The sequence below is a fragment of the Rattus norvegicus genome, chromosome 16, assembly GCF_036323735.1.
Source record: "Rattus norvegicus strain BN/NHsdMcwi chromosome 16, GRCr8, whole genome shotgun sequence".
Taxonomy (NCBI): Eukaryota; Metazoa; Chordata; class Mammalia; order Rodentia; family Muridae; genus Rattus; species Rattus norvegicus.
Genome location: NC_086034.1, coordinates 38,995,404 through 39,023,257, shown reverse-complemented (window position 1 = coordinate 39,023,257; position 27,854 = coordinate 38,995,404). Strand labels below are relative to the sequence as shown.

Sequence of the window (27,854 nt, the reverse complement as noted above, 5' to 3'; positions counted from 1 at the left end):
GTATAGCTTGCCTCCTTATGTTGGACTTTACCATTTATTATCCTTTGTAGTGCTGGATTTGTAGAAAGATATTGTGTAAATTTGGTTTTGTCATGGAATATCTTGGTTTCTCCATCAATGTTAATTGAGAGTTTTGCTGGATACAGTAACCTGGGCTGGCATTTGTGTTCTCTTAGGGTCTGTATGACATCAGTCCAGGATCTTCTGGCCTTCATAGTTTCTGGCGAGAAGTCTGGTGTGATTCTGATAGGTCTCCCTTTATATGTTACTTGACCTTTTTCCCTTACTGCTTTTAATATTCTTTCTTTATTTTGTGCGTTTGGTGTTTTGACAATTATGTGACGGGAGGTGTTTCTTTTCTGGTCCAATCTATTTGGAGTTCTGTAGGCTTCTTGTATGTCTATGGGTATCTCTTTTTTTAGGTTAGGGAAGTTTTCTTCTATGATTTTGTTGAAGATATTTACTGGTCCTTTGAGCTGGGAGTCTTCACTCTCTTCTATACCTATTATCCTTAGGTTTGATCTTCTCATTGAGTCCTGGATTTCCTGTATGTTTTGGACCAGTAGCTTTTTCTGCTTTACATTATCTTTGACAGTTGAGTCAATGATTTCTATGGAATCTTCTGCTCCTGAGATTCTCTCTTCCATCTCTTGTATTCTGTTGGTGAAGCTTGTATCTACAGCTCCTTGTCTCTTCTTTTGGTTTTCTATATCCAGGGTTGTTTCCATGTGTTCTTTCTTGATTGCTTCTATTTCCATTTTTAATTCCTTCAACTGTTTGATTGTGTTTTCCTGGAATTCTTTCAGGGGTTTTTGTGATTCCTCTCTGTAGGCTTCTACTTGTTTATTAATGTTTTCCTGTGTTTCCCTAAGTGTGTTCATGTCTTTCTTGAAGTCCTCCAGCATCATGATCAAATATGATTTTGAAACTAGATCTTGCTTTTCTGGTGTGTTTGGATATTCCATGTTTGTTTTGGTGGGAGAATTGGGCTCTGATGATGGCATGTAGTCTTGGTTTCTGTTGCTTGGGTTCCTGCGCTTGCCTCTTGCTATCAGATTATCTCTAGTGTTACTTTGTTCTGCTATTTCTGACAGTGGCTAGACTGTCCTATACGCCTGTGTGTCAGGAGTGCTGTAGACCTGTTTTCCTCTCTTTCAGTCAGTTATGGGGGACAGTGTGTTCTGCTTTCGGGCCTGTAGTTTTTCCTCTCTACAGGTCTTCAGCTGTTCCTGTGGGCCTGTGTCTTGAGTTCACCGGGCAGCTTTCTTGCAGCAGAAAATTTGGTCTTACCTGTGGTCCCGAGGCTCAGGTTCGCTCGTGGGGTGCTGCCCAGGGGCTCTCTGCAGAGGCAGCAACCAGGAAGACCTGTGCTGCCCCTTCAGGGAGCTTCAGTGCACCAGGGTTCCAGATGGTCTTTGGCTTTTTCCTCTGGCGTCTGAGATGTGTGTGCAGGGAGCAGTCTCTTCTGGTTTCCCAGGCTTGTCTGCCTCTCTGAAGGTTTAGCTCTCCCTCCCACGGGATTTGGGTGCAGAGAACTGTTTATCTGGTCTGTTTCTTTCAGGTTCCGGTGTTGTCTCAGGCTGGTGTCCTGCCGCTCCTGGGCCCTCCCCCACGGGAGCCCAGAGGCCTTATACAGTTTCCTCTTGGGCCAGGGATGTGGGCAGGGGTGAGCAGTGTTGGTGGTCTCTTCCGCTCTGCAGCCTCAGGAGTGCCCACCTGACCAGGCGGTTGGGTCTCTCTCTCACCGGGTCTGGGAGCAGAGAGCTGCTGCAGGCCGGGATCCGCGGGTCTGTGTCTTTTTTTTTTAAAAAATGTTTTAAGCTGTAAATAGGAAATTCAGGAAGACTCAGGCATTTTTATTAAGCCCCTTACTATACAGCTAACTCTTCTGTACTCTACCACATTGAAATTCAGCCATCCTGAACTGTTCATTGGCCCTGCTGGCATAATCTATCTTCTTAGCTCCAGGTATTGTTGCTGTGACCTTTGCAAACTCACACAGAACTTTAAAATATGTTACTTCTCTTGTACTTGCACTCACAAGACAGCAAACACCCTGACCAACCCCTTTTTCTCCGACTTGATTATCACTGCTAGTGTAAGTGTAAATATTTATTTATGATTCACATTCTCAAAAAAAAATCTGCTCTAGATACATTTTCTTTGCCTTGGTCTTAGGAAATTTCTCCCTTCTGAATGCTTCCCCCATTAGCTCCCATATTAGAGAGGACCCTCTGAGGTAAAGAACTTCATCACCTAGGTTTTCCTCCCCTTCCTCCTTCTTTTCCTACATCATCATTTCCTTCCCCCCCAACTCCGACTAAGGACTGAGTTCAGTGTTCATATATACTGAGCAGACATTATATCATTGTTGCGTACCTCTACTCCAATGCATCCTCCTAAGAAATATCATACAGCATATTTCATTTCTACCATTTTCCCAGAACTCTGTAGTAGATAATACTATTAGAATTGTTTTTAGATGTATTATTAACACTAGCTCAAATTAAGTTCATTGGAGGCAGAAAATTATTTTTTGTGTGTTCTTATAGAATAGAAGTTCAAGGAATACTTTAAGAATTACTGTGTAACAGTTTCGTGTACATCTCTGTGTTTTAGTACACTCTTTGGTGATCCACCAAACTGTCCCATGTGTTCTTGCACTTCCCATTACTTGCCAAGATTACACCCTTCTCATTCCTCACTCTGCTAATCTCATTGGCTTTCACATACAAGCAACACACTCAAACATTTTCCAGTCTATTGTTTTACAAGTCATTTTTGAGCTTCTCTATACTGTCATTTAGCTGTGTCATTTACAACACCCCCTACGCCCAAGAATACACCAGAAAGGTTCTAGATAGAGTGAGTATGTTCAGAAGCACAAAAGCTCATTCTAGAAATAGATCAATCTATTGATCAAATCTGTCATAACCTTGACTCTTGGTAGAGCCATTCTATAATGTGATTCTTTTAACATTTTCAAGCTTTAGTAAACATAAACTATTCACCTCCCTGCAGATGAGAAATACAATCTAATTTAGATGTTTAATTAACATATACTGAAGCTTTTAGTATATTTAAATAAAAAAAAAACAAAATAGAAAGCTATTGTGATTTTCTTTCCAGAAATACTAGTTTCTACTCCCCCAGGAGGGTAGGTGCACATTTGGAATTAGTCAAAACTTAAGTTTAGTCTTACATCTAACAACTCATGAACTCTTGATTTACATATCTGACCTTGAATTTACTGTTGGTGAAAGAAGTTAAACCCCTTGCCTCTAAGGACAGTTAAGCTTAAATGGATCACAGTCTTTGTGAATACAGCCCAGTGTTATGACATAGACATTCAATAAAGCATATTTCCATCTAAGTGACAGAATACATATTTGTACACTGTCTCTTCTTCATTCAAAGTGGATTCCTCTGCCACAATCATGCTTCTAATAAGGAAATGAATTGAGAGGATAGGTAGAAATTTTGTTGCTTAAAAACCTTTAGATATAAGTTTATTATGGATCCATCAATGAGAACTTAACAAATAGAAAAATGCCATGCTGTTTGAGTGAAGTCCAGGTGGAGGTCAGCTATATGGCAGACACCAGACAAATGATGGGAAGAGTATCATTAAAGAGTGAAAATCTCAAAGAATCAGACAAAGCAGACTAGACTTTAGCCAACACCCAAAATAGAAAGGTGGAAGAGAAAAAAAGGAAAAGTTACTTCTTTCTGAGTCAGGATTCAGAGACATGGGTAGACCCAGAAGAAACTTATGGTGGCTTCTAGGGGCTGCACTTGGATGGAACTTTAGGGGAGGCAAAAATAGTTTTATTAAAGGGCTAATTACTCATCATCTCTCTTTAGTTGACCTAAAGAAGCATTGTCCTTAATGTGTTTCCTTTTGTTGACTCCAGACAAATGAAACAAGTAACTATTTGCTCCCATTGATACTCTATAACAATGAGAGTTGTGTTGAAGTATACTGGAAAGAGTTTGATAAATTATAAATATCTGTAGCAAAGCAGAAGACAGTGTTTAGCACTGAGACCAGGAAAGATTAAATCAAAAAAGTTAGACATGAAAAATTAAACAGTAAAGGGGATTTCAGAAAAACAATTGTCTCTATTAATATTCTTTGGGAACTAGCCTAGAGAAAACACATGGGCCCTAAAAAGCAAAGTTGTGTGATTCAGCCCAGAATATTCTCATTACATTGTAGCATAAAATCCATAAACTATGAACTACCTCAGAGTGAATGAAAATGAGATAAATGACACATTAGGAATTTTAGTAGTGAAAAAAATTGTATTTCTGAATGTTCATATATGTGTATCATGTATGTGTGCTGTAGAAATATGCAATGGCTAGTGAGAAAGGAAGTACACAATTAGGATATTGCCACCTGTCAATTTTCCTTTGTTAGAGAATTATTCCCAGTAAAAGGCAATTGAAAATCACAGTTTAAGTTAAAGAATACTGAAGTTAGGAAAAACTTCTAATACTTGGAATAGGTTATGATTACAATTTTAGATTATACATAAAAATTGTCTCTTCACAACCAAAAGTATTGAATGAACATTATCATTTTGTCAACAATTAAAGAATTTCTCTTTTCTCTATTTAAAGAAAATGTTTTTCTTGGAGTCAAAAACAGAATTTTAACCATATTCAAAATGTACTTTAAATAATACTACAAACCTAACTTATATTCCATTCAATGTAGACATGTATAATTTAATCTACATATTTGATTCAATGGTCCAATACAAAACAGAAAGTATTGCTCAAATCTAAGAAATACTAACAAGAAATATTTTACTCTATGATCTTTCTAAATTTTCATTGTGTGTGTGTGTGTGTGTGTGTGTGTGTGTGTCTGTGCGCGCGCGCGCACGCGCACGCATGTGTGTGTTTGTAATCTGGAACTAGGAAAATATTGTTACAATACTTAAGCGAAATACCATTTATGTATAACCCAAACATTAAATATCACTTAATGTTTCTTCCAACAACACTTTTGCTTAAAAAATTATTCAGTTCTTAAAATTACATGGTTGAGGAAAATATTCTACCCACCTAGAAAATATGGAAATGAATCTTTCTTTGTAAAATTTTAAAACTAAGCAGCCAGAGAGATGGCTCAACAGTTAAGAGAATTGGAGTGCTCTTACAGAGGATATGGGATTGTTCCCCAGCACCAAATAGAGGCTCACAATCCTATATAACTCCAGATCCAGGGATATGATGCTACCTTCAGAGGGACCAGCCACCTGCGTAGTGCACATATACTTGTCGACAGACAGTCATACATATAAAATAAAATAAAATAAAATAAAATAAAGAGGTTTTAAAAGACTTTCCTTCTTATGTAATCCAATAGCAGTTTTCTTTTTCCTTTAAATTGGAACTGTGACAATTTAATCATTCTCAAACTTCACTAGAAAATACCTTAAGTGAACTGAATTTTCAACTGTGTCATAAAAGTACTATTAGGAAAGGGGCGTGTCCCTGGGCACTTGCTGTGAAAGGATGCTTTAAAATGAAAAGGCACACACTAACCTGGACTCTCAGTCTCAGACTATTGACCTTTCCCTATCCGTTGCTATATAAATAAAGCAACAATTAAGGTATCAAAAGTGAGTTTTCATGTTTTAAGGGCATGACCTGAAAGAGAAAGGGAGAGGAAAAGTATCATCAATCTTCCCTCAAGTTATTTCTTATAGTAGTAAAACTCTTTTTTCAAGTCAGAATGTATGTGGAAAGCATTTCCACTGCAGGATGTGGGTAGAAAAATATTAGACTACGAGAATGACTCCTTTTCAGCGTGGAAGGACATAAAGTATTAGATGCGTCTAGAGACCATGTCCACATGGCAGAAAATCTTCACTCAAACTAGAACTAGAAAAGAGTCATGTTATTTCCTCACTCTGAAGGCCATAGGATTATCTGATACTGAAAATCACTGCTGTCAGTACAATCCAGTCTTCTTTTACCGTACCAACCTGTCTTGTTTCATATTGTTTTACACATGATGTTAGCATGTCTGTGCTTACAGTGTCTGAACACTTATTAGCAATGTCAAGGGGATAATGTAGCCATTTCTTTATATCTTTCTTAAGAACAACAACAAAAATGGCACCAGATCCTATTCTTTACTTCTACCTCCAACTTTTCAACCTTGGGTCTCACTTAGACAGAACTGGGCTTGTTCTCAAACAGAACACTATAAGGGAGAATGGAATTTACCAGACTGAATTATAGCAGTCAGTGTCTACATTAGTTCTAGGGAGGTCCTATTCTTCTGCCTTGAGTTCAAAGTAAGCTTGGGTTACGTAGTGAACACAAGACCCTGCACAGGCATCCCAGTCCTGAGAATGATGGTTGAGGTATCACATTATTTGATTTCAAGTTACACTATGGAGTTATGGTAACAGAACAGAATGAACCTAAATCAGAACAGGTATGTAGATGAATGGAATGGAATGGAATGGAATGGAATGGAATGGAATAGGAGAAGTCATATTTATACCCTCATAGCTGAAACTGTCTGAGTTCTTACAGGCATGCTAAAGACATACACTGGAGAAAAAAGCCTCTTCACCAAGTTATGTTCAGAAAACTGGGTGTATACATTTAGAAGAGTAAAATTAGATCTCTGCTTTTCACCCTGTACAAAAACCAATGCAAAATGTATCCCAGACCTTATTAAGACCTAAAACTCTAAAGCTGTTAAAGGAAAACAACTGAATAAATACTTTGAGATACACACATACACAAGAACTCTCTGAAAAAGGACTCCAAGCCTTCAAAAATAAGAGTAATGATTGACAAGTAGAATTTGTAAAAACCAAACGTTTCACAGGAAAGTAAACAACCAAGTGAAGAGACAGCCTACAGAACTGAAAAAAAAAATGTTTTCCTAATTATTCATCCAATGCAGTGGTTCTCAACATGTGAGTCATGGTCCCTGTTGTGAGTCAAACGATCCTCTCACAATTGCCACATATCAGATACCCTGCACATCAGATATTTGAATTAAGAATTACCACAGTAGCAAAATTACAGTTATGAAGTAGCAACAAAAATAATTTTATGATTGAGGGACATTACAACATGAGGAACTGCATTAAAGTGTCTCAGCATTAGGAAGGTGGAGAACCACTGATCTAATGGAAGATTAGTAACCAGAGTATATGAAGGACTCAAAGAGAAAAACCCACAAGTAAAATACAAAAATAATGAAGTGAACCAACAATCCTTAAAAGATGAAATTCAAATATGACTCTCAAACAGAAAACAAACATTCAGCACTCTTAAACACCAGGAAAATGTGAATAAAAACTACACTAAGACTCCATCATGTCACCACAGTCAGAATGACTGTCAAAAAGAAACCCAATAAAATAATGTTTACAAGGATGTAGGGAACAGGGAGCCCTTGTACTCTGCTGATAAGAATGTATATGCTCACAAAGGACAATTTAGTCTTCACCAAGGCACTCTCCCTAAAGAAACTGATGATGGGTGGGCTGCATGCCCAGAAGTAGATAGGACCACAGAAAACAAACTCAATGACATTTTTGGAGGTTCCTTGTCTCATAGTGCCTTGTCAGGAATTTTTTAAATTTTATTTTTTACATTATATCTTAATTTTAATTTTATTTTATAATTTATAGTATATACACGTGCCATGTACTATATTCTCTCTCTCTCTCTCTCTCTCTCTCTCTCTCTCTCTCTCTCTCTCTCTCTTTCTCTCTCTCTGTGTGTATGTGTACACATTTGTCTCTCTTTTTATCCTACAGGTTTTTCAGCATATATTATAGCTTCCAGTTTAGTGGTTTTTATGTGATTCCTGAGTATATAAATAAGTGGGTCTCTGAGTCCATATCTGTTTTTTGTGTCTTTTCTTGGGCTTTTCTCTTCTGTTTCTTTCATCCTGTTTTGATATAGTAGTTGTTCTTTTATCATTATATTATATTAATTATATTATGTTATATTCCCTTAGAATCCTGTTTTCTAATGAGAGACAGAAAGGGAGTGAATCTTGATAGAAGAGGAGGTGGTGAGGAAATAGAGGGAGGAGAAAATTGTAAGCAGGATACATTGTGTGAGAAGAAAATTGATTTCAATAAAAGGAAAACAATATATTACAATAACAGTGAAAAAGAGGCCATAATTTTTAATCACTATTGCTAGCATTGAATTACTGTATTGTGCAGATCAAATGCCTTAAAATGTACATCAAGTTTTGGCCGGTTAACTTTAACAATTAATTTAACTAAGCCTAGAGTCCTTTGAAAGGAAAGACTCATCTGAGGAACTGCCTTGATCAGAGCAGATATGTGGATATATCTGTGGGTTTTTTTCCAATTAATTAGTAGACAGGCCCACCCTACTGTGAGCAATGCTATGCCTGGGCAGGTGGTCCAGCACTGTATAAGAAAACTAGATGAATATAAGCAAAAGTCATATGTTTGAAGGAGAGTTGGAATATTGTCTAAGTTACATAGAGGTATATAAGAAGAAAATAAATGAAATAAATGCCACAGATACATCATCTATCTTGTCTTTAAATATTTAAAGTATAGATATATTTAATATCCATTAAATTTATTAAGATTAAACTAATGAATTAATAACCTAACATATACATATTTGAAAGTATGTTCGTGTATGAAATTAAGAATATATAAACTTTCTCTCTTACTATTCTTCTACATATAGTAGGTTATCTTTGAATAGTCTTCATTCCATACATAATCTTGAAACTATCAGGGCCTGTGTAAGCAGCCATATGTAGGACCTGCATACTGGTTTGAATAAAAACAATACTGTTTTTAATTTAAATAGATGAACTAATAGTTCGTCCATTCAACAAGGAAAAGATGATGGGAATCATTGTGTAGATTTCTTAAAACAAAAAAAAAAGCAAAACAAAATACCCTAAAAGTAGAGCTACTAGATGGCCTACTCCTATGACTTCTGGTTGTATACTCAAAGTACTCTAAATCAACATCCCACAAGAATACCTGCCACCACCCATTTATTACAACATTACTCAAAATAGCTAGCTAACCTGCCTAGATGTCTGGCAGAAGATGAATGAACAAAGAAAATGTAATACCTAAATGCAATGCATTCAATAAGTAAGAAAAAGGAATTTATGTCCTTGGAGGAAAATACAAAAAGCTCAGAAAGAATACCACATGTTTTCTCTTATTTGGGAAATCCTAAATTATTTATAGAAACATGGATATATATGAGGGAAGTTTGTATGCACATACATATATACATACATATGTATATGACGTCAAAACATATGTGTATAATCATTTTCGTCCATTCTTCTTCTGTAATGCAAAAAAGTGATAATTATACAGTGTGAGAAGCACATGCTGAAAAGAAAGTTTTATATGTCTTTAATATGTAGAAAAGAAAACAATGAATAGAGTTGTTATAGACTGGTGAATCAAAGAAGAAAACACTGCAAGAGTAATTATCATAAGTACTACATTTTGGGCAACTAAGTTAAATGAAAGTATGCAGAAATATGATAACTACACTAATATTAGGCAGGCACAAGAAATCTCTCACTAATTATTAAAGATCTCCCTATATGTCTGACTTAGCAATGTCTTTGGTATGTGGGCATATGATAAAGGTATGATAAAGATGTATCACTTTTTCATTTATGCTCTGGATTAGGTTTCTGTTATCAGTGGGACCTATCTTGGTTTGGATTACATGAGTAAGCAAAATGGAGGTGAAGGTGGCATCATCATCAATATTTCTTCAATAGCAGGTAAGGCAATTCCTATTTGAACTGGAAGTTTTCATAATGCTCATTTGGACCACAAAAGTAAATCTGTGAGGTATATTATGAATCCTCAAGAGAAGATTGAATTAAATCTGAATTTTTTATTTATTGCCTTAATGATTCTTTAGATGTTTCTATACATAATACAAAAATTTTGAGCAATGCATCTGATACTTTTCAAAGTTTTCTCACTGTGGGTATTTCTTTAGTATGTGTGTATATGTTTGCCTGTGTGTATGTGTGTGTGTGTGTGTGTGTGTTTGTATGTCTTTATGTGTTTAGGTGTGTATGTGTGGGTCTATATGTGTTTGTATGTGTATATGTGTGTCTGCATGTATGTGCATGTTTGTGTATGTGTGCTTGTGTGTATGTGGGTATATGTGAGTCTGTGTGTGTGATTGTGTGTATGTGTCTTTCTGTGTATGTGTTTTGTGAATGTGTGTTTGTGTGTGTGTGTGCGTATATAATATATATATATGTTTCCACTTACTAATTTTCAAAGGTTATTGGAACATTTCCAAATAGTAATGTATGTAAAATAACTTTAGACAAGGTAAAAATTAAGAATGTGATATGAAGTGACTTCTATTCCTTTGTGAATTTAGTAGGAGTGTGTAATTTAAAAACATGGCATTTGTACTAGATGGTATATGCTAAACTGGTAAAATGAAAAGAGCCAAACACACCCTAGTTTCAAAATATAATAAGTTTAGAAAACACTTGTATATTATCAAGGGTAAGATCCTTATCCCTGGGTACCTATTCTGTTTTGGGGGAAATGGTTTATATGCTCACATTTTCTTGTAACAGTTCATCCTCAAAAGCAGTGAGGGTAGGGACTCGCAAAGATTAGGAAACTTGAAGAAGGAGCTGATGCAGAGATCACAAAGTGCTAGTTACTGGCTTGCTTGTCATGGCTTGCTCAAACTGCTTTCTTATAGAACTCCTGAGTAACTATTCTATATGGACAATTTGGAAATCCTAGCTGACAATGGAGCTTCTAGGTTTGCACTGCAATGAGTAGACTCCTTACTGCCCAGTAAAAGGCAGAAGGGCACATGGAGAACATATTACAGCTCTTCTAACCCCTACCCTAAAACCACCCAAGCCTCAGAAGACCTCACTGTGCTCAAGTTACAGTGTAGAATTTGATGCAACGGTTCTAGATACCTGAAAATCTGGAAAGTATACTCCAGTTGTACATATAAGAAAAATGGTTTCAGCACGATCATTCAGCAGAATGACTTTTTGCCACACCAAAGACTGGAGAATAAACACTATACAAGCAATCCAAATGTGTTTTTCATTCAAAGCAAAGTGGTTTACTATCAGCTAAATATTTGTGTTCTTCAATAACAGCCAGGAATATCTGGAGCAACTTAGTCAAGAAACTATACTGTAAAAACTCCAGTTAGGGATGGATATGTTGTTTTGTACCCATAACACCAGCACTTGGTGAAGCTAAGATAGAGGGGATAAGAGTTAGAGGTCAGTTTAGCCAGCAACAGTGTCCCCTCTCAAGCAAACAAACCAACAAGCAACAAGAATTCTATGGAAAATCCATCAATGCTTCTAGAAGGAAGGGGACTAGTGGAGTCATAAGATTTAAGAAACCTGACTACTGTTGATAGCAAGTCAAAGCTACAACACTGAAGACCTTAAAGTACCTGCTTTGTCTCAGTATAATAACTTCAGGGTAAGAATTAACACACACACACACACACACACACACACACACACACACACACACACACACGTTGGTGGGGGTGGAGAGAGAGAGAGAGAGAGAGAGAGAGAGAGAGAGAGAGAGAGAGAGAGAGAGACCATACAACTGTTCTTTCTCGAGCACTATCAGTGAGGCAGGAGTGGCCAGCAGTAGTATTTGGAATTATCTATGACTCAGTCAATCCCTGATTCTCAGAAGGTTTCTAATTCCTCCAACATTTATTATCAGGTGACCCTTGAGCCACTAGGAAACTACCACTTTTATTTTTGTAAATACCCTTCTTTAGGAACTCTGAAGTAAGACTGACATCTTATTTTCTGGGTTACTTAAAAACAGAATGTCAGGTCTAACATGATTACAAGCTAATTCTATAAAGCATTAAGGATAATTGAGTTACTTTTTCTCCTATGGTATCTACCTATAAATAGCAATGGTTCACTTCTATGAATACACTAAAAGGAGAGCTTGGGAACCCTACTTAAAACTAGTCATGCTTAGGGTTGGGGATTTAGCTCAGTGGTAGAGCACTTGCCTAGCAAGCGCAAGACCCTGGGTTCGGTCCCCAGCTCCGAAAAAAAAGAAAAAAAAAGTAGTCATGCTTTAGAAAGACACAAATCTTAGTATATAGGCTTAAACCCTAAAGACAAATTGGCAAAACTGATTTTACTGTATTTATTGAGATGAAATTATAAGAAAATTATGTAAATGGTTAGTGAATTGAAAAGGGATATTTCCTATTTTCTTGAAATTACAAACACATGAAACCTGAGGTCATGATCAATTGATAATTTTGATAATTGATAATCGATAAGTATATCTTCATGGTATAGGCCTCTATTCTTAGCAGTGAGTTTAAGACAGAAAGATCACAATATCAATTTGTGCCTGGGTTAGACGATACATTTAAGAGTAGCCTGTGTAAATAAGCAAGACCCTGTCTCAAATGTTATTTTTAAATAAAAGAGGTGAATTGGAGAGCTGATTGAGCAGCTAAACCCTTGCTGCTCTTGCATAAGAGGGGAGTCCCATCAGGCAGCCCACAGTCAAAGGCATCTCCACTTCCAGAGGAACTGATGCTCTGTTTTATCCTCTGTGAGCATCTGAAAACAAGCATGTGCTCTGGATTGCTACTCCTGCTCTCTCTCCCTCCCCAGCTCCCTCTCTCCCACCCCCATCTCCCTTTCCCTTCTCCCTCTCTCCTTCCCCCTCCCTCCTCCTCCTCTCTTTAACTCTGTCTGCCTCTCTCTCTCTCTCTCTCTCTCTCTCTCTCTCTCTCACACACACACACACACACACACACACACACACACACACACACAAATGAGTCTTTATAAAAATAAATGAGCCAGGGGAGCTAGCTAGGGGCAAATACTTCAACAGTAAAATGTTTCCTTATGCATTTTTATAAATTCAGTGATAAACTCAGTTTGAATTTTTAATTAACCACCTGGCACTATTACCATAATGATTATTGCATTGTTCAAAATTCCTTCTCTCTTTGATGTTCATCCTAACATGTAACACTGTTTTAAAAGGCTAAGCAGTGGGCTAAGCTTCTCTCTGCCCACCCTGCTCCGATTCCATGGCACACACAATGCAGCCTCCACACCTACCTTGCTTGGTATCATTCTTTCCTTCTCATTAGTCAGTCTTCTCTCTAGCACTCTTCCCACCAAGAGTTTTCATTGACATGATGTCATCACGGAAGTTTTAAAGCAGCCTTGTATTTTTATCAAATAATGCCCAACTTAGACAGAGTAGGTTAACTTGATTCAAATTTCAGAGTCTAATTCCAACCTTAGAGAGGAGAAAATAGGTCGATGGACACTTTGAAGACAGTCTGAGCTCATCGGAGACTCTTTCTGCAAGAAAAAAAGTTGAGCTTATAGTTTAGTAGAGGAATACTTGCCTGGCATGAATAAATGTGTGCGCACGTGTGTGTGTGTGTGTGTGTGTGTGTGTGTGTGTGTGTGTGTGTGTGCGCACATGTGTATGTATGTATTTGCAGGCATACAAACACACAAACACACATGCACACACATGTATGCTTGCGCACGCACACATGCACATAAGTACACACAAACAGAATTTTAGAATGATAAAAGCTGAAGGAGAACCCCTTATTCCTTGTAATTTTCCCAGAAACTATCAAAAACTGTATGACCTTGAGGCACAGTGCACAGATTCAGGTCATCAAACTAAATAAAAAAATCTTAGAGGAATTATTAAATAGAAAATACTTTCAAATTTTGTTTTTGATATTGTGATTATACCATTTCCGTCCCTTTCCTTTCTCCCTCATACCTCTTCTTGTTCAATTTTAAGTTCATGACCTCTTTTTCTATTAATTGTAATTACATGCATATAATTTCTAAATGTAAGCTGCTCATCCTGTGTCATGTCGCCTGTATCTATGTGTTCAGGTCTAACCCCTTGGTATTGGTTAAGCAACGGAAAGGAGAACAGGATTTTTCCCACTAAAACTGCTTTTAACATTTGCTTCCTGGGGGTTGGGAATTTAGCTCAGTGGTAGAGTGTTTGCCTAGCAAGCGCAAGGCCCTGGGTTCGGTCCCCAGCTCCGGAAAAAAAAGAAAGAAAAAAAAAAAAGGAATTACACCCTGAACATTTGCTTCCTGCCAGCTGTTTTGCCAGCTTCCTTTTACAGGATCTTTGTTTTTGGTTTCTTTTCTGGTCACTCCAGGGCAGAGTTGCAGGCCACATTCAGGTCATTATGATTCCTTAGTGAATTGTAGAGTCCTTCACTGCTAGGGCAAAGCCTCAAGTTGTCATACTGGCTTGGGCAGAGAACCTAATGAGTAATGCCCACTGACGCAGTTTCAAAAGCAGTTAATGGATCTAACAAGCAAAGCCAGGTGAGCCTGACTGGAGTTATAAATATGCCCCATCTGCATCTTCAGAAGAGACTCTGGTCCTGGTTGACCACATGTACTCTTCTAAAGGAGTTTTTCTTTAAACAAGACATACAAGCATTCATTTTGTCATACTCATTCGTCAGCACATAAAACAATGTTGGAGAGAACAACAGAGAACTGTACTGGGATAAGACAGCCCAACTAGTCAGGTGGGTTTCTTGGGATGGGGAAATAGTTCACAGAGTAAGACCATTTGATGTACAAACATGAGGATGTGCATTCAAATCTTCAACATTCATGCAAAGAAGCTAGGCATGGCTTCCCATGCCTGTGACTCCAGTACCGAAGGGTGGAAATAGGAGGCTGATAATCGCTCACTAACCAGACAGCCTCTCCCAGAAGAACAAGCTTCAGTTTCAGTAATTCAGATAATTCATGGGATTATCCTCAAAATTCAGTGAAACCACTAATCGCAAAGGAACCACGTCACATGAATAACATTTTAAGAATCTGTGATAATAAAAGAAAATTCATCTTGGAGTATTTTAGTGAATGTCATGAAATGTATGAACTGTTTTCCTGTTCTGTGGAACTGAGCTGTTCAGGTACACACTGCCAAAATGACTATATGAGCCACACTTCCTGATCGATACAGCTGAAATTCTTCCTGCTAGCCCAGAAAGACTAGTATCGATTATTTTATTTGGTCATAAAATAATTAAGAAAACACATATGAGAAAGATCTGTTAGGGAAAGTTATATGTTTTTAAGGAGTGAACAGATTAACTGTTTGATAGTATGAGAAATAAATGTCTTCTAGAGCTGTGCTGCTCTCGTTTTAATGTGTATAAACATCACCACTTCAAACTTAGGAAGAGGACTTTTGGTGATCCTTAAACTCTGTTCTTAGGTAACAAGAGATAGGTATATTTACCTCTTTAAGAAGCCAGCTTCCAGTGTAGATATACCAACTGGCTGCTTATAGTCCATCTCTGTTTCTGTTTCTTGACATCACAGTAGGGCTGGACTTTTAGGAAGCTCTAAGAGGAAATTTCTGAAAACTAATCACTGGAACATATCCTCAGATTTATCATCCTGGCAAGATATTTTATTAAAAATATGCAATAGTTATAAAAGGTTCTGTCACTTTTTATGCCATTCCACACGTTCAAGTATAACCTCACAGTAAGCCTAACACTACAGAGAAAGGCCACCCGAGAGCTGAGAATGGAGCTAACTCAGCGAGAGGACAGTTTAGAGTTCTTGACATGGCCTTGCTCATGTCCTAAACGCTTGTTCATACATTATGTATATACGTGTAGTTTATCTGCGTGTGTGCGTGCATCAGTCTCTATGTTCTATCCCAGAATCAAGTCAAACAAAATAAACCAGCAAAACTGCCTTAAAAGTACTGCCCTGTGGAAAATGATAATGAGGAAGTCCTTAGTTGCTTTAGTCACTTTTAGGCATAAACATTGATAAATAGACTACCACTACTTCTCCATGGCCCCTCATAAAGGAAGTGGAGATGAGACTAGACTGATAGGCACATGGTTAGCTTCCTTAGGGGTTGTATATGAAATGCTGAAGATTTAGATCCTGCTGTTCAAACCTCCAAACTAGCCTACTTGTATTCTTAGTTTATATCCATAAATTGAATTATTTCAAATATTTTTACATAGTCCATTTTAATGATCCCTTCCTGTTGTGGAAAAATCTACAAGATTATTTTTCAAATTGTGAAGGAAATTGTTAATTTTGTACCAAATTAAAAAAAAATAAGTTGTTTATTTTGGGGGGAGATGTAGATATTAAGGCTGACTTTAACAAGTATGGGTAAAAAATATTAACAAAAGAATAATATGAAGATAAAATTTTCACTTTATGGTTCTAAATGAATTTATACATACATCAGTAATTTCAAGTATTTCATTTTTCTTATATAGTATAAAGTATTTTATTAGTTAGGCATCATTTATCAGTTTCTTGAATGGTCATAAAAAATATTTGTTTGTGTGAAGAGTTTTTCTTTCTGCTGTGTTATGACTTGCACAGCTTTGGGGTTGACCTGACTGGGAGATGGAAAATGAACACCTGTACAGAAAAATTGTGATTGAGTGGACCATGAGCTCTGATAGAGATGTACCAGCAGCCAGGAAATGGAAGGTTTATTACATGCAGCTGAAAGAGGAGGTGTGTGAGAGTCTCTCAGCAAGGGAGCAGCCAAAAGTGAAGTTCTCAGGGAGGAAGAACCTGGGGTTGATACTTTCTGCACACACTGTTGAGGTTATTATTCAACTCAGGAGAAGACTGAGCCATTCCCCAAGTCCTACCTGACAAAGGTCCTGCCATTTCATAGGTCTGAGGTTTTAGAGTTCTTGACATGGCCTTGCTCATGTCCTAAACGCTTGTTCATACATTATGTATATACGTGTAGTTTATCTGTGTGTGTGTGTGTGTGTGTGTGTGTGTGTGTGTGTGTGTTACACACATATAAGTGAAGATGCGCTCAGAGGGGCAAAAGCAAGATTGAAGCTGAAATTGTAAGCAGTTGTGAGGTGCTCGATATGGATGCTGGCAAGCAAATCTGGTCCTCTGCAGGAGCAGAGTACACTCTCTGATGCAGAGCCATCTTCCAGTCCCAGCATAACCGTTTGTTGTTGTTGTTGTTGTTGCTTTTAAAACCTTTACCAAAGGACAAACTAATTTATTTGGCTCATGTAATATATTTTAAAACAATATTCAACCCAGCAATAAGACCTTATGAGTCCTTGTATTATCAAAACTCCTTGTAATGTTAAATTGAAATCAACTGGATATTCACTCACCCCTCATTGCTTTTCAGTTCTTGCAGCTAAATATATTTAAAATATGATGTCATTATATTATGTTCTTAAAGGGAACTAAATTTGTAGTTCTTACATGAATCCATTTCCATAAATGAGGACTTTATATCAGTCCATGTTTTCCTAATCAGTATGATGTGTTAGATTTGTAACATTTCAGAAAAAAAAGATCATTTCATTTTAAAATGCAAACTGATGAATGGGTAAATATATCTATAAATCAATAACTTAAAACTTTTCTTTTTTATTGGATTTTTATTTACATTTCAATTGTTATCCCTTTTCCTGCTTTCCTGTCCATAACCCCCCATCCCATTCCCCCTCCCCCTGCTTCTATGAGGGTGTTCCCCCACCTATACTCCCACTCCCTCCCACCTCTCCACCCTGACATTCCCCTGCACTGGGGAATTCAGCCTTGACAGGACCAAGGGCTTCAAATCCCACTGATGCCAAACAAGGCCTTCCTCTGTTACACATGCAGCTGGGGCCATGGGTCTGTCCATGTGTACTCTTTGGATGGTGGCTTAGTCCTTGGGAACTTTGGTTGGTTGTTATTGTTGTTCTTCCTGTAGGGTTGCAAACCCCTTCAGCTCCTTTGATCCTTTCTCTAACTCCTCCATTGGGGACCCTGTTCTCAGTTCAATGGTTGGATGCTAGCATTTGCCTCTGTATTTGTCATGCTCTGGTAGAGCCTCTCAGGAGACAGCTGTATCAGGCTCCTGTCTGCTTGCACTTCTTGGCATCAGCAATATTGTCTGGGTTTGGTGGTTCTATATGGGCTGGATTCCCAGATAAGACAGTCTCTGAATGGCCTTCCTTCAGTTTCTTCTCCAAATTTTATCTCCGTATTTTCTCCTGTGAATATTTTGTTCCCTCTTGTAAGAAAAACTGAAGTATCTGTATTTTGGTAATCTTTCTTCTTGAGCTTCATGTGGTCTGTGGATTGCATCTTGGGTATTAGCCTTTGAGCTAATATCCACTTGCCAGTGAGTGCATACCATGTGTGTTTTTTTGTGTTTGGGTTACCTTATTCATGATGATATTTTCTAGTTCATCCATTTGCCTAGGAATTTCATGAAGTCATTGTTTTTGATAGCTGAGTAGTACTCCATTATGTAAATGTACCACCTTTTTGTTTCCATTCCTCTGTTGAGGGACATCTGGGTTCTTTCCAGCTTCTGGCTAATTCTAGGTCTAATCAAATTGATAATAAAGATTAACCCTCACGGTTATGGCTATTATGTGTGGAACATCATATTAAGCATACTCTGTGTATTGCCTTATTGTAGACTCACAATAGCTATCGTGTGATCCTAGCATACATAAGAAAGCACTACTCTATGGAACACTTTATCTCTGCAAGGTTGACATGTCTCATGGGCTCATAATTCTATATTGAAGAATTAAACTAAGTGTGCCTGACACCCACAATCCAATCCACTGTGCTAGTAACATTTCTTAATATATTTAATTAAAATGATATTGTTGCCTAACCAAGGGGTACATTATAATAACCCCACCACTCAAATGGTTAATCAGGAGTATATTGAATTCAACCTGTGTTAAATAGCGAGATCCAGGTCAAGCTGGTATATGTAGCTAGAATCTGTGTCACATAAAGTGAAACTAAGAACATTGTTTTCAGTAGGCTTTATTTTATAGAGAAGGGTTCGGTAAAAAAACAGATTTGTGCACAAAATACAGAGAATTTCTATACATTCCCAGCACAATTTAGTAACAGTGTCCTTCACTATCAGCAACTTTACTCTAGTGGTACATTTGTTATAATAGATAACTATATCCTGATACATTATCACTTACCATTGATTACATATATTAGGATTCATTCCCCTACCATCCCCTCCACCAACACCACCCACATAAACATGTTTGATTCGATTAAGAGATCCAGGAAGTGAACTTTTTCCAAGTTTAACTGAAATTTAGCATTCCCTTGATCATGAATGGAAACGTGGTACTGTGACTTTCTTATGTGGCTCACTCTTGGTGAATACTTGAACATATAAGCAATGACTTTCTTACATTGGCTATTACCTTATTGTAATACTCCACTCATGGCCATGATGGTCCTTCACTCTACCCATTCATCCCTCCCCTATCCAGCACCGGCAAACACTGACCTTTTCACAGTCTCCATCATTTTACCTATTTTAGGAAGTCATAGCTTGAATCAGTGTGTGCCATTTTTGCAGTTCAGCATTGTTTCTGCCCAATGGTTTAGTTTCTGTCTCGTCTACTCATGACTAAATACCTCATCTAGTTTTAGTGCTGAGTACAGTGTACACTGTTTATTTATTCATTCACTCGTGAAAAGACATCTCATTTGCCTCCAAGTCTGGGCAATTGCAAATAAGGCCACTGGAAGTGTCCAGGTGCAGGATTTTGTGAGGACATAAGTGTTCAATTTCTTTGGGTCAGTGTCAAGAAACATTTGTATTGCAAAAATACATTTTGTCAAAAACTGCCAAGCCCACTCCATTGTGCCTAAACCATTTTACCTTCCCACCAGCAATGAATAGGAAATCCTACTATTCTATTCTATCTCACCAGCATTCACAACTGTTGGTGTGTGTTTGGGCTATTTTAATTCGTTCTGGCTAGTGAACTAAAATCTAAGTATAAAAATAATTTGTGGCTGCCTGTGTGCACGTGACAAGGAGAAAGAAATTGAGAATATGTCATCCAGCAACCATGTGCACAAAGAGAAGCAGAGACAACACTGGGAAGTGGAGGGGTAGCTCACTTTAGTTTGCAGTTTCATAATTGAATGGGGTTGAACATATTTTCATATACCCCTTTCACACAACACACACACACACACACACACACACACACACACACACACACACACACAGTATCTTCATCAAAAAGGTACTTTCCATCCGTGTTAAAAAATTGTTTATTTCTTTTCTGTTCAGTTTTAAGTTTTGTTAGGTATGCTTAGCTACCACTTCTTTAGCAGATATGTATTTTTAGAAGTCTCCCAGTCTATGTGAAAGTTGTTAGATTTTGGAAAAGGGAAGAAGTCATATCTAAACGATAAAATAGAGTTAAGAGGTGACATTTTATCTAATATACCCCATTGGTTATATGCCTTTTAACTTGCATATGGTCTTATTTGAGCTTAATTTTACTCATGAATGTACTGGAAATGAATTCAGGGCAACCCAAATATTTAAATTAGTATACTTACAATTTTAGTAACGAAAACTGGCAAGAGAGGTCACAGTAATTAAGAAAAGGTTCTGTCAGGAATGCATAGCAGATGAGAAGTCATGCTGGAAAACTGCAGTTTAAATTTGAGAATAATTGACACACACACCCACCCCCGTGTGTGTGTGTGTGTGTGTGTGTGTGTGTGTGTGTGTGTGTATGTGTGTTTGTGTGTGTGTCCCTGTCTCTTTGTCTCTCTCTCTGTATGTGTCTGTGTATACATACACATAGAGAGACATGCACATGAAACAAAAAGAGAGAAACTGAAAGACTGTATTTTGGCAAAAAGTTGATAAAGTCATCCAGAACAGGAACATCCACCAAAACAGGGTCAGGGACAAGTCGAGAGTTGTTCAGCATCATTACAGATCTAGCCAAGGAGAGCAGCTAGGAGCAGATACTAGTATATGTGAGGAAGCAGGACCCTGACCTACTGGAAAGTAGAATCCTCTTTATTTTAAATTTTATTACCATAAAACTGGAAAGAACCTAAATATTTATTGTCAAATGAATGTAGAATAATGTATAGATAAATGCTATATCAGTCAGTGGATTTTTCTTTAGAAAAATCATAAGAATAATGATAAATGAATCTCAACATAATTATCGTAAATGCAAAAGAATCAGACAAAAACAACTTCAATGATTACATATACATAAAATTCTAGAAAATGCAAATTCCGACATAAAGCACATCAGTAGTTTTTTTGGGTCATGAGAAAAGTGTAGAAGGAAGGGATTAGAAAAGTCATGGGTGATGGGCTTGTTCATTGTCTTGATTGTGGCCATAGCTTCATTTGTTTATAAATATGTCAAAAGTTACCAAATATTGTATACCTGAAAAAATAATTTGCTGTTTTATTTTACCTCAATTATAACACAGTAAAACTGTAAACATTTTAACACAATGAAAACTTAAGAATGTTAGAATAAATTCATAAACCCAATACTATTGTTTTTATAAGAAGAAGTCCACTGGGGTATGGTATCTCATGCTTTTAAACTTAGCAGTTACAGGGTTGAGGCAGAAAAGGTTGAAAGCTCAAGGCAAGTTTTATGCTACATAGAAAACTTGAGGCCAATCTGTAGTACATAGTAGAACCTTGGTTGGTTAGTTGGTTGGTTGGTTGGATGGGTGGTTATTTGATTGGTTGGTAAGTTGTTTGGTTGGTTAGTTGGTTGGTTGGTTGTATGTCTAGATAGAACATATATATATATATATATATATATATATATATATATATATATATATATAAAGGCAAACAAGTTTTTTGGTATTCTGATTATGGCATTTATAATTCTACTTCTAAAGAAATAATATTAGTATTTTCTGCTTGCTAATGATCACAGACAACAAAACACTATTAGATATATTTCTTCTATTGAAATAACTATAGATCGTAAGTTTGTCAACAAAAATCCATCATCATCTTTACTGATATTATGAGTAATATCCTTAACCTTTTCATGGCTGTGTCGATTAGCTTACCTATCACTAAGATGCACTTGTTGACTCCTGCAAGATGTGAACACCATCCTCCACAAGTTGCCTTTGTCCCATAAACCTATAACAAGAAGGTAAGACAGGGGTTATAAACAATACCAACTAGCTATGCCCACTTGTTCATTTATCTTACACTTCTAAATTCCTGTGTACCCTCCGTTGACATTGTAAATTGTTGCTGACTGTCACTGATATACATAATTAACTTGCAAGTTCCCCGACCCAAAACAAGAGGACCAGCATGCTCTAGTACCTTGAGATCACTGTGTACTAGGTGTGATCTACCATCGTCGGGGATTTAAACTGCTCTTGAGCAAACATGCTTCAGAAATTGAAGCCTGGAAGGCACTCAGGGAGCAGTTAAGGTCTGTGTTTATTGCTGAACTTTGGCATGACACTCACGGATGTGTGGTTGTGGTGTGTGATGACTAGTTAGCTGGGTGGAGATTGTCACATCTCAGCAGAATAATTTAACACTCATATGACATTTGGCATGAATCTCACAGTAACCAGGGGTCAGCCACTGTTTCTTGACTGAGAAATTACATTATTTTATAAGAATTAAAAGTAGATCACCTAAGCCAGGCAAGGTGGTACACATCCATCATCCTGGTACTTGCAAGGCTAAACCAGGAGGATTACAAGTTCAAAGGCAGACTGAGCTGTACAGGGAGAGGGTGTCAAAGGGAAAATTAAGTTAAGGTAAGAAACTTATTAGGCACAGAATATATAACTGACTAGATTTGTCTGTTTGGCTTTGATGGATATAAGGAATAAGCTTGACAATAATCATGGTTGCAATAAAGAGGTTATGAAGGATGTTGGTTTATTTGAGATGGCTTTGGGTTTTGCTATTGTACAGAAGTGTATACTTTCACACAAGTATATTCTAAAGATTAACATTAAATTGATGTGACCATGAAACACCATTGGTAAGTCTTTATAATACAGTCCACTTTGAAAAACATCAACTTATTTAGAATTTTTCTTTGTTTCAGGGCTCATGCCTGTTGCACAGCAACCTGTTTATTGTGCCTCAAAGCATGGCATAATCGGATTCACACGCTCAGCAGCGGTGAGGAAATCATATCAAAAACTTGTTTCCTCCTTGCATTCATAAATGAAACCCAAATTTTATAGAGTAGAGGAACAGAAGTTCAAAATTCAATATATCCAGTTAAAAGATGTAAAAGAGGTCTTACTAAAATCTTTATTATAAAAGCATTTTCAATCATATAAAAGACCACATCAATAATAGATCATTGAAAAATAGACAAGAGATGATACTAATGAATATTTTAACTATAAATAGTGGGAAAATATTCTTTAAAATTGTACACAGTTCCTATAATATTAATGTCGAGTCCTTAAATAGAACACTTAAATAGAATTTTGCCTGCTATTTGGAAAATGTATTACAAAACATTAACACAGAAAAAATACCCGAATAGCTGGGGAGTCTCTGAAGGATACGGGATAGGGTGGAAGGGCTAGGGAGGTGCAGTGTTTTCCATTAACAAGGAGAAAGTAAACAGCACCGTCAGTGTTAATCATCCTGAGAAGAAAAGCAGCCTTTACTCTTAATTTGGATTGATTAGAAACGAGTACTTAATTTGAAACTATTTCAATGTTTTAGAGCAAGATAAACCATCACAAAGCAGGAATTTAACTCTATGGCAGAATATTTCTGCAGTTGGCTGTCATTGTTCCCGGCAGTTATGTCTTCTAAAGTTACGTGCAGATGCTGAATTAGTAAGCCTTGAATTGGTAAATAAAAAGTGAAGCGTGGGTTCACATTTTAGTCAACCGCTCAATATTTAGCCTTTTTAAATATGCATTTCTGTTTAAAGAAAAGTTACCCTTTATGTATTGTAGAAATATTGAATTCACAAGCAATAAAACTTCTGTTATGATGTTTGCCTCAATAAAGCCTCAGTTGGCTAGCTTCAGGTCCTCACACAGTTCAATAAAAATAGCACCTTACATAACTTTTCAATATTCAGAGCTGTCTAGTGTTGTTGCTTTGCACACAATTAATTCAGTGAAGCTATCATGAAGGAATTCTGTGTGTCAGGTATGTGTTTATGCTCTATGTGACTGCCCACTGGCAACTGTTCTATGTTCAGAGTTCTATGTTACATTAGCCTTTTAAAGAACTTTTGATTCCAATTTGTCTTGTGCTATACTGTTGCAAAAGCTGAAGCTTGAGACCCTGTTCTTTTGATTGGCAGATGGCTGCTAACCTTATGAAAAGCGGTGTGAGACTGAATGTCATTTGTCCAGGCTTTGTGAAAACACCCATCCTTGAATCCATTGAAAAAGAAGAAAATATGGGGCAATATATAGAATATACGGACCAGATCAAGGCTATGATGAAATTCTATGGAATTTTGGAGTAAGTAAAACTTTCTTTCCTTGATGGAACAAAGCAGTATCTACACAAGCAATCATTTTCTTAAAGGTTTCAGTTTTAGAAAATAGTATATACCTCAAAGTTTGAATTGGCAAACCTTTTAAAAGAAAAACCAGGCACAAATAATAGAATTATATGTAAACATTATGGAATTTACTTTTCATCAGCCTGTATTTGATTTCCTTTCTATATGCGACCTTCCAGTGCAATTATATAGTTCACATGCCAAAAACTTCAAGCAATAAGCACATAAAACCTCTCTCTGTAAAATGTTGTATGGTCCCAAAATTTTAACCACTTTCATAAAAGCAATTGATCATCACACACACACACACACACACACACACACACACACACACAGAGGTGGGTGAGGGAAGAGGAAGAGGGAGGAGGAAGGGGAGGGGAGGGGGAGGAAGGGAGGAAGAAAGGGGGAGGGAGGGAGGGGAAGAGGGAGGGAGGGAAGGAAGGAGGGGGGAGAACTGTGTCTGAGTTAGAATAGATGAACCAACAGAAATATGAACTCACGGAGACTGTGGAAACTGTGGCTTGGGCAGTTCTGGGTCAGATGGGGTCACAGAACTGAGAGGGAAAGTAGACAAAAGCCCCATCCCTAACCCAGAAGTTATCTCCAATTGACAAATAAGATGATCTTCCATAAATGCTGTCAATTGATTCTCCTCCTCCCTCAATGGTGTTTCTGTCTGGTACGTCTGATGTCTACTGATCTAGTATAAATGAGGACATGATTGCTTTTTACCAATATAATTAATGGCCTCAAATACATTCCCAAATGATCACTAAATATATTATATAATCTACTTATTATCTCAATGGATAAAAAGTGGAGGTAACAATACCTTAATGAAGTATGTTTCCTTATGAATAGGAGGTGGGTGTGTTAAAAAATAATGTGAAGTTACTTAGTTTGATTTCTTAATTTCAAAATACAAATACCTTCATTTTTAGCCCATCAGCCATTGCCAATGGATTAATAAATCTCATTGAAGATGATGCTCTCAATGGTGCCATTATGAAGATCACGGCCTCGAAAGGAATTCATTTCCAAGATTATGACCTCTTTCCATCCTTTTCGAAAGCCCCATGAGCTTCTTCACCATCAGTCATAACTGACAATCAGCACAAGTGACTCACTCAGACTGCAGCTCTACTAATACAGCTTTTTCAATGGAATGACGCAGGATGAAATCTACCTTCACATATCTGATGTTAATATTCTTCCAAATGATTAGTTGAATGTATAGTTAAAGATTATGATAAGCTAGCAAAAAGCGCAGTGCAAACCAAAACTGGGTTATAACCTATATGAAGACAAAACAAAGGAGATTCAAAAGACATTCTGCCTTTCAGAAAACATATTTATGACAGTTCCTCATACATATTAATGGTTTTCAGGAAGTCTTCTTAAAGGAGATACTTGAATTGTTATTTAAGTCAAAGCAGACTTTAAATGACTCACTTTGTGTGTTTGCACTTCAAAAGGGGGAAGCTCCTTTACAATGGAAATATTTAGTAATGAAAGTGTGCACTCGCTCTGCAAGCTAAACATTTCAACTCTTTGAAGTAGTGCTGTATTTGTGGGCCAGTGTTAGGGAATGAATTCCAGTGTAGCCATGTCCCAGTGACAAGTCTGTTCTATGGGAATATGATCCTGTTATTAACACTGGAAATTCACAGTTCAGCCTCAAATCAAGGAAGATGATTTATTTCTGAATTTAAAATTTGTAATGGACTCCAAAACACTCAGGAATGAAACTTTTAACAGTCATAGCAAAATAGGGGTGGATGTAAATTTATATATATATATATATATATATATATATATATATATATATATAATATGCGTATTATAAAATGATACAAATGTATTTTCCAGATTATTTCTCTGTTGATTTATACCAATTTCAAAAGTGCCTCTCTTTCAATAAAACTCTTGTATTCAAATTCACATAAATTGCCTATTCGGTTTTTAACATTTTTTTTAAATTCCTTTTTTTAAGATGTGCATTGGTGATGATTTGGGGTCTGTGTGGGGGTGTTGGATGTCTGGGAACTGAAGTTATAGACAATTATGAGCTGCCATGTGGATTCTGGGAATTAAACCAGTGTCTTCTAGAAGAGCAAGTGCTCAGAGCCTCTGAGCTATCTCTCCTGTCCTGCCTAGTCTTGTATATAAACCTAGCAATTCTGCCAAAGCCAAAACTTAAAATGTATTTGTACATGGACTCAAAATTCATTATAACTTCGAGTGATAACTAGTTCTGCTTTGCTCTCCTTATTGTCTGATGTTTGAAGATAGAATCATTAGATGTATACCATTTGATTAATACCATTTACAAGCAGTAATTAACCCTAATAAAAGTCAAAGTACACGGTTTTCAAATCAGACAATTCCTCAAAGAAATGTTGTGCAAATGATTCATTGTGCCTGAAAAGTCCAGGCTACTCACTGTGGAGAAAGACCCACCCCCTTCACCCCCCCACACACCTATTTGAAATTGGTGAGCAATTCCCAAACACTGAAGTATTAGCATACTTGGCGTCATTTTAATTCTTCCATGAAGATATTCGCTTAATTTTAAGGAGTAATTTGAGTATGAATGATTAGTCTGAAGTTTCACCTAATATATTGACATGCACCAGCAATCAATAACCGGGAAGACTTAGTAGAAATGATTTACAAATAGATATAAACACATATGCATATTCTAGTAGGGACCAATCAGCAAGCACTGTACATACGTGTAGTGTGCTTTATCATCTTATGTCTTTTTCCTTATGAAGTGAAGTTACAACTTAAACTTTGTACTTATGGATATTTATTTTGTAATTTTAAATATCTGTGTATGTTATATTTTGAATTAAAAAATCCAATTTAACTATAAATTCATTTAAAATCAAATACCACACAAAGCTGAAATATTATGACATTATATTAAACATTTTATTTACTTAAAATTTATGTTGTATAAGTAGCTTTAGATAAATTGTTAATATATCTCTATATAGTAGTTGGAGAAATAATTAAATTGAATACGGAATATGGACCTTGATTCCCTTAATTGTATTTTTCGTTGAAAATCCTCATATAAATTATATGTAATTTTAACTATTAAAATAGGTTTTTCAAAAATAGAATTAGATTTTTCAGCACAGAAAACCTACAGATATCAACTCATGAAAAGAGAGTTTGAGAACTTGAAAAAAAATTAAAATTTTCAGCCACCCTAATTTTTTTAAATAAAAACTAAAAATAAAAAGAGTATTACATAAACACAAGCATTCAGATACCATGACTGCCAAGCTGATAGCCATATGGTTAATGAGTGATAATGAGTGTGTAGCATATACGGTATAGACATACTGAACATTATTCATGTCCCATGCAAGAGAAAAATGAGAAGACACAATGCTACTTAG

At 36.7% G+C, this 27,854-nt stretch overlaps 1 protein-coding gene across 1 annotated transcript in view; it reads left to right on the top strand.

Moving 5' to 3' along the window:
- Window positions 1–26,382, top strand: part of Hpgd (15-hydroxyprostaglandin dehydrogenase) — a 37,956-nt gene extending 11,574 nt beyond the window's left edge. The window contains exons 4-7 of the mRNA NM_024390.3: window positions 9,709–9,805; window positions 23,002–23,078; window positions 24,235–24,398; window positions 25,383–26,382. Coding sequence (NP_077366.2) covers window positions 9,709–9,805; window positions 23,002–23,078; window positions 24,235–24,398; window positions 25,383–25,521 — 477 coding nt within the window. The 3' untranslated portion in view covers window positions 25,522–26,382. The remainder of the gene's footprint in view (window positions 1–9,708; window positions 9,806–23,001; window positions 23,079–24,234; window positions 24,399–25,382) is intronic.
- Window positions 26,383–27,854: the final 1,472 nt, after the last annotated feature.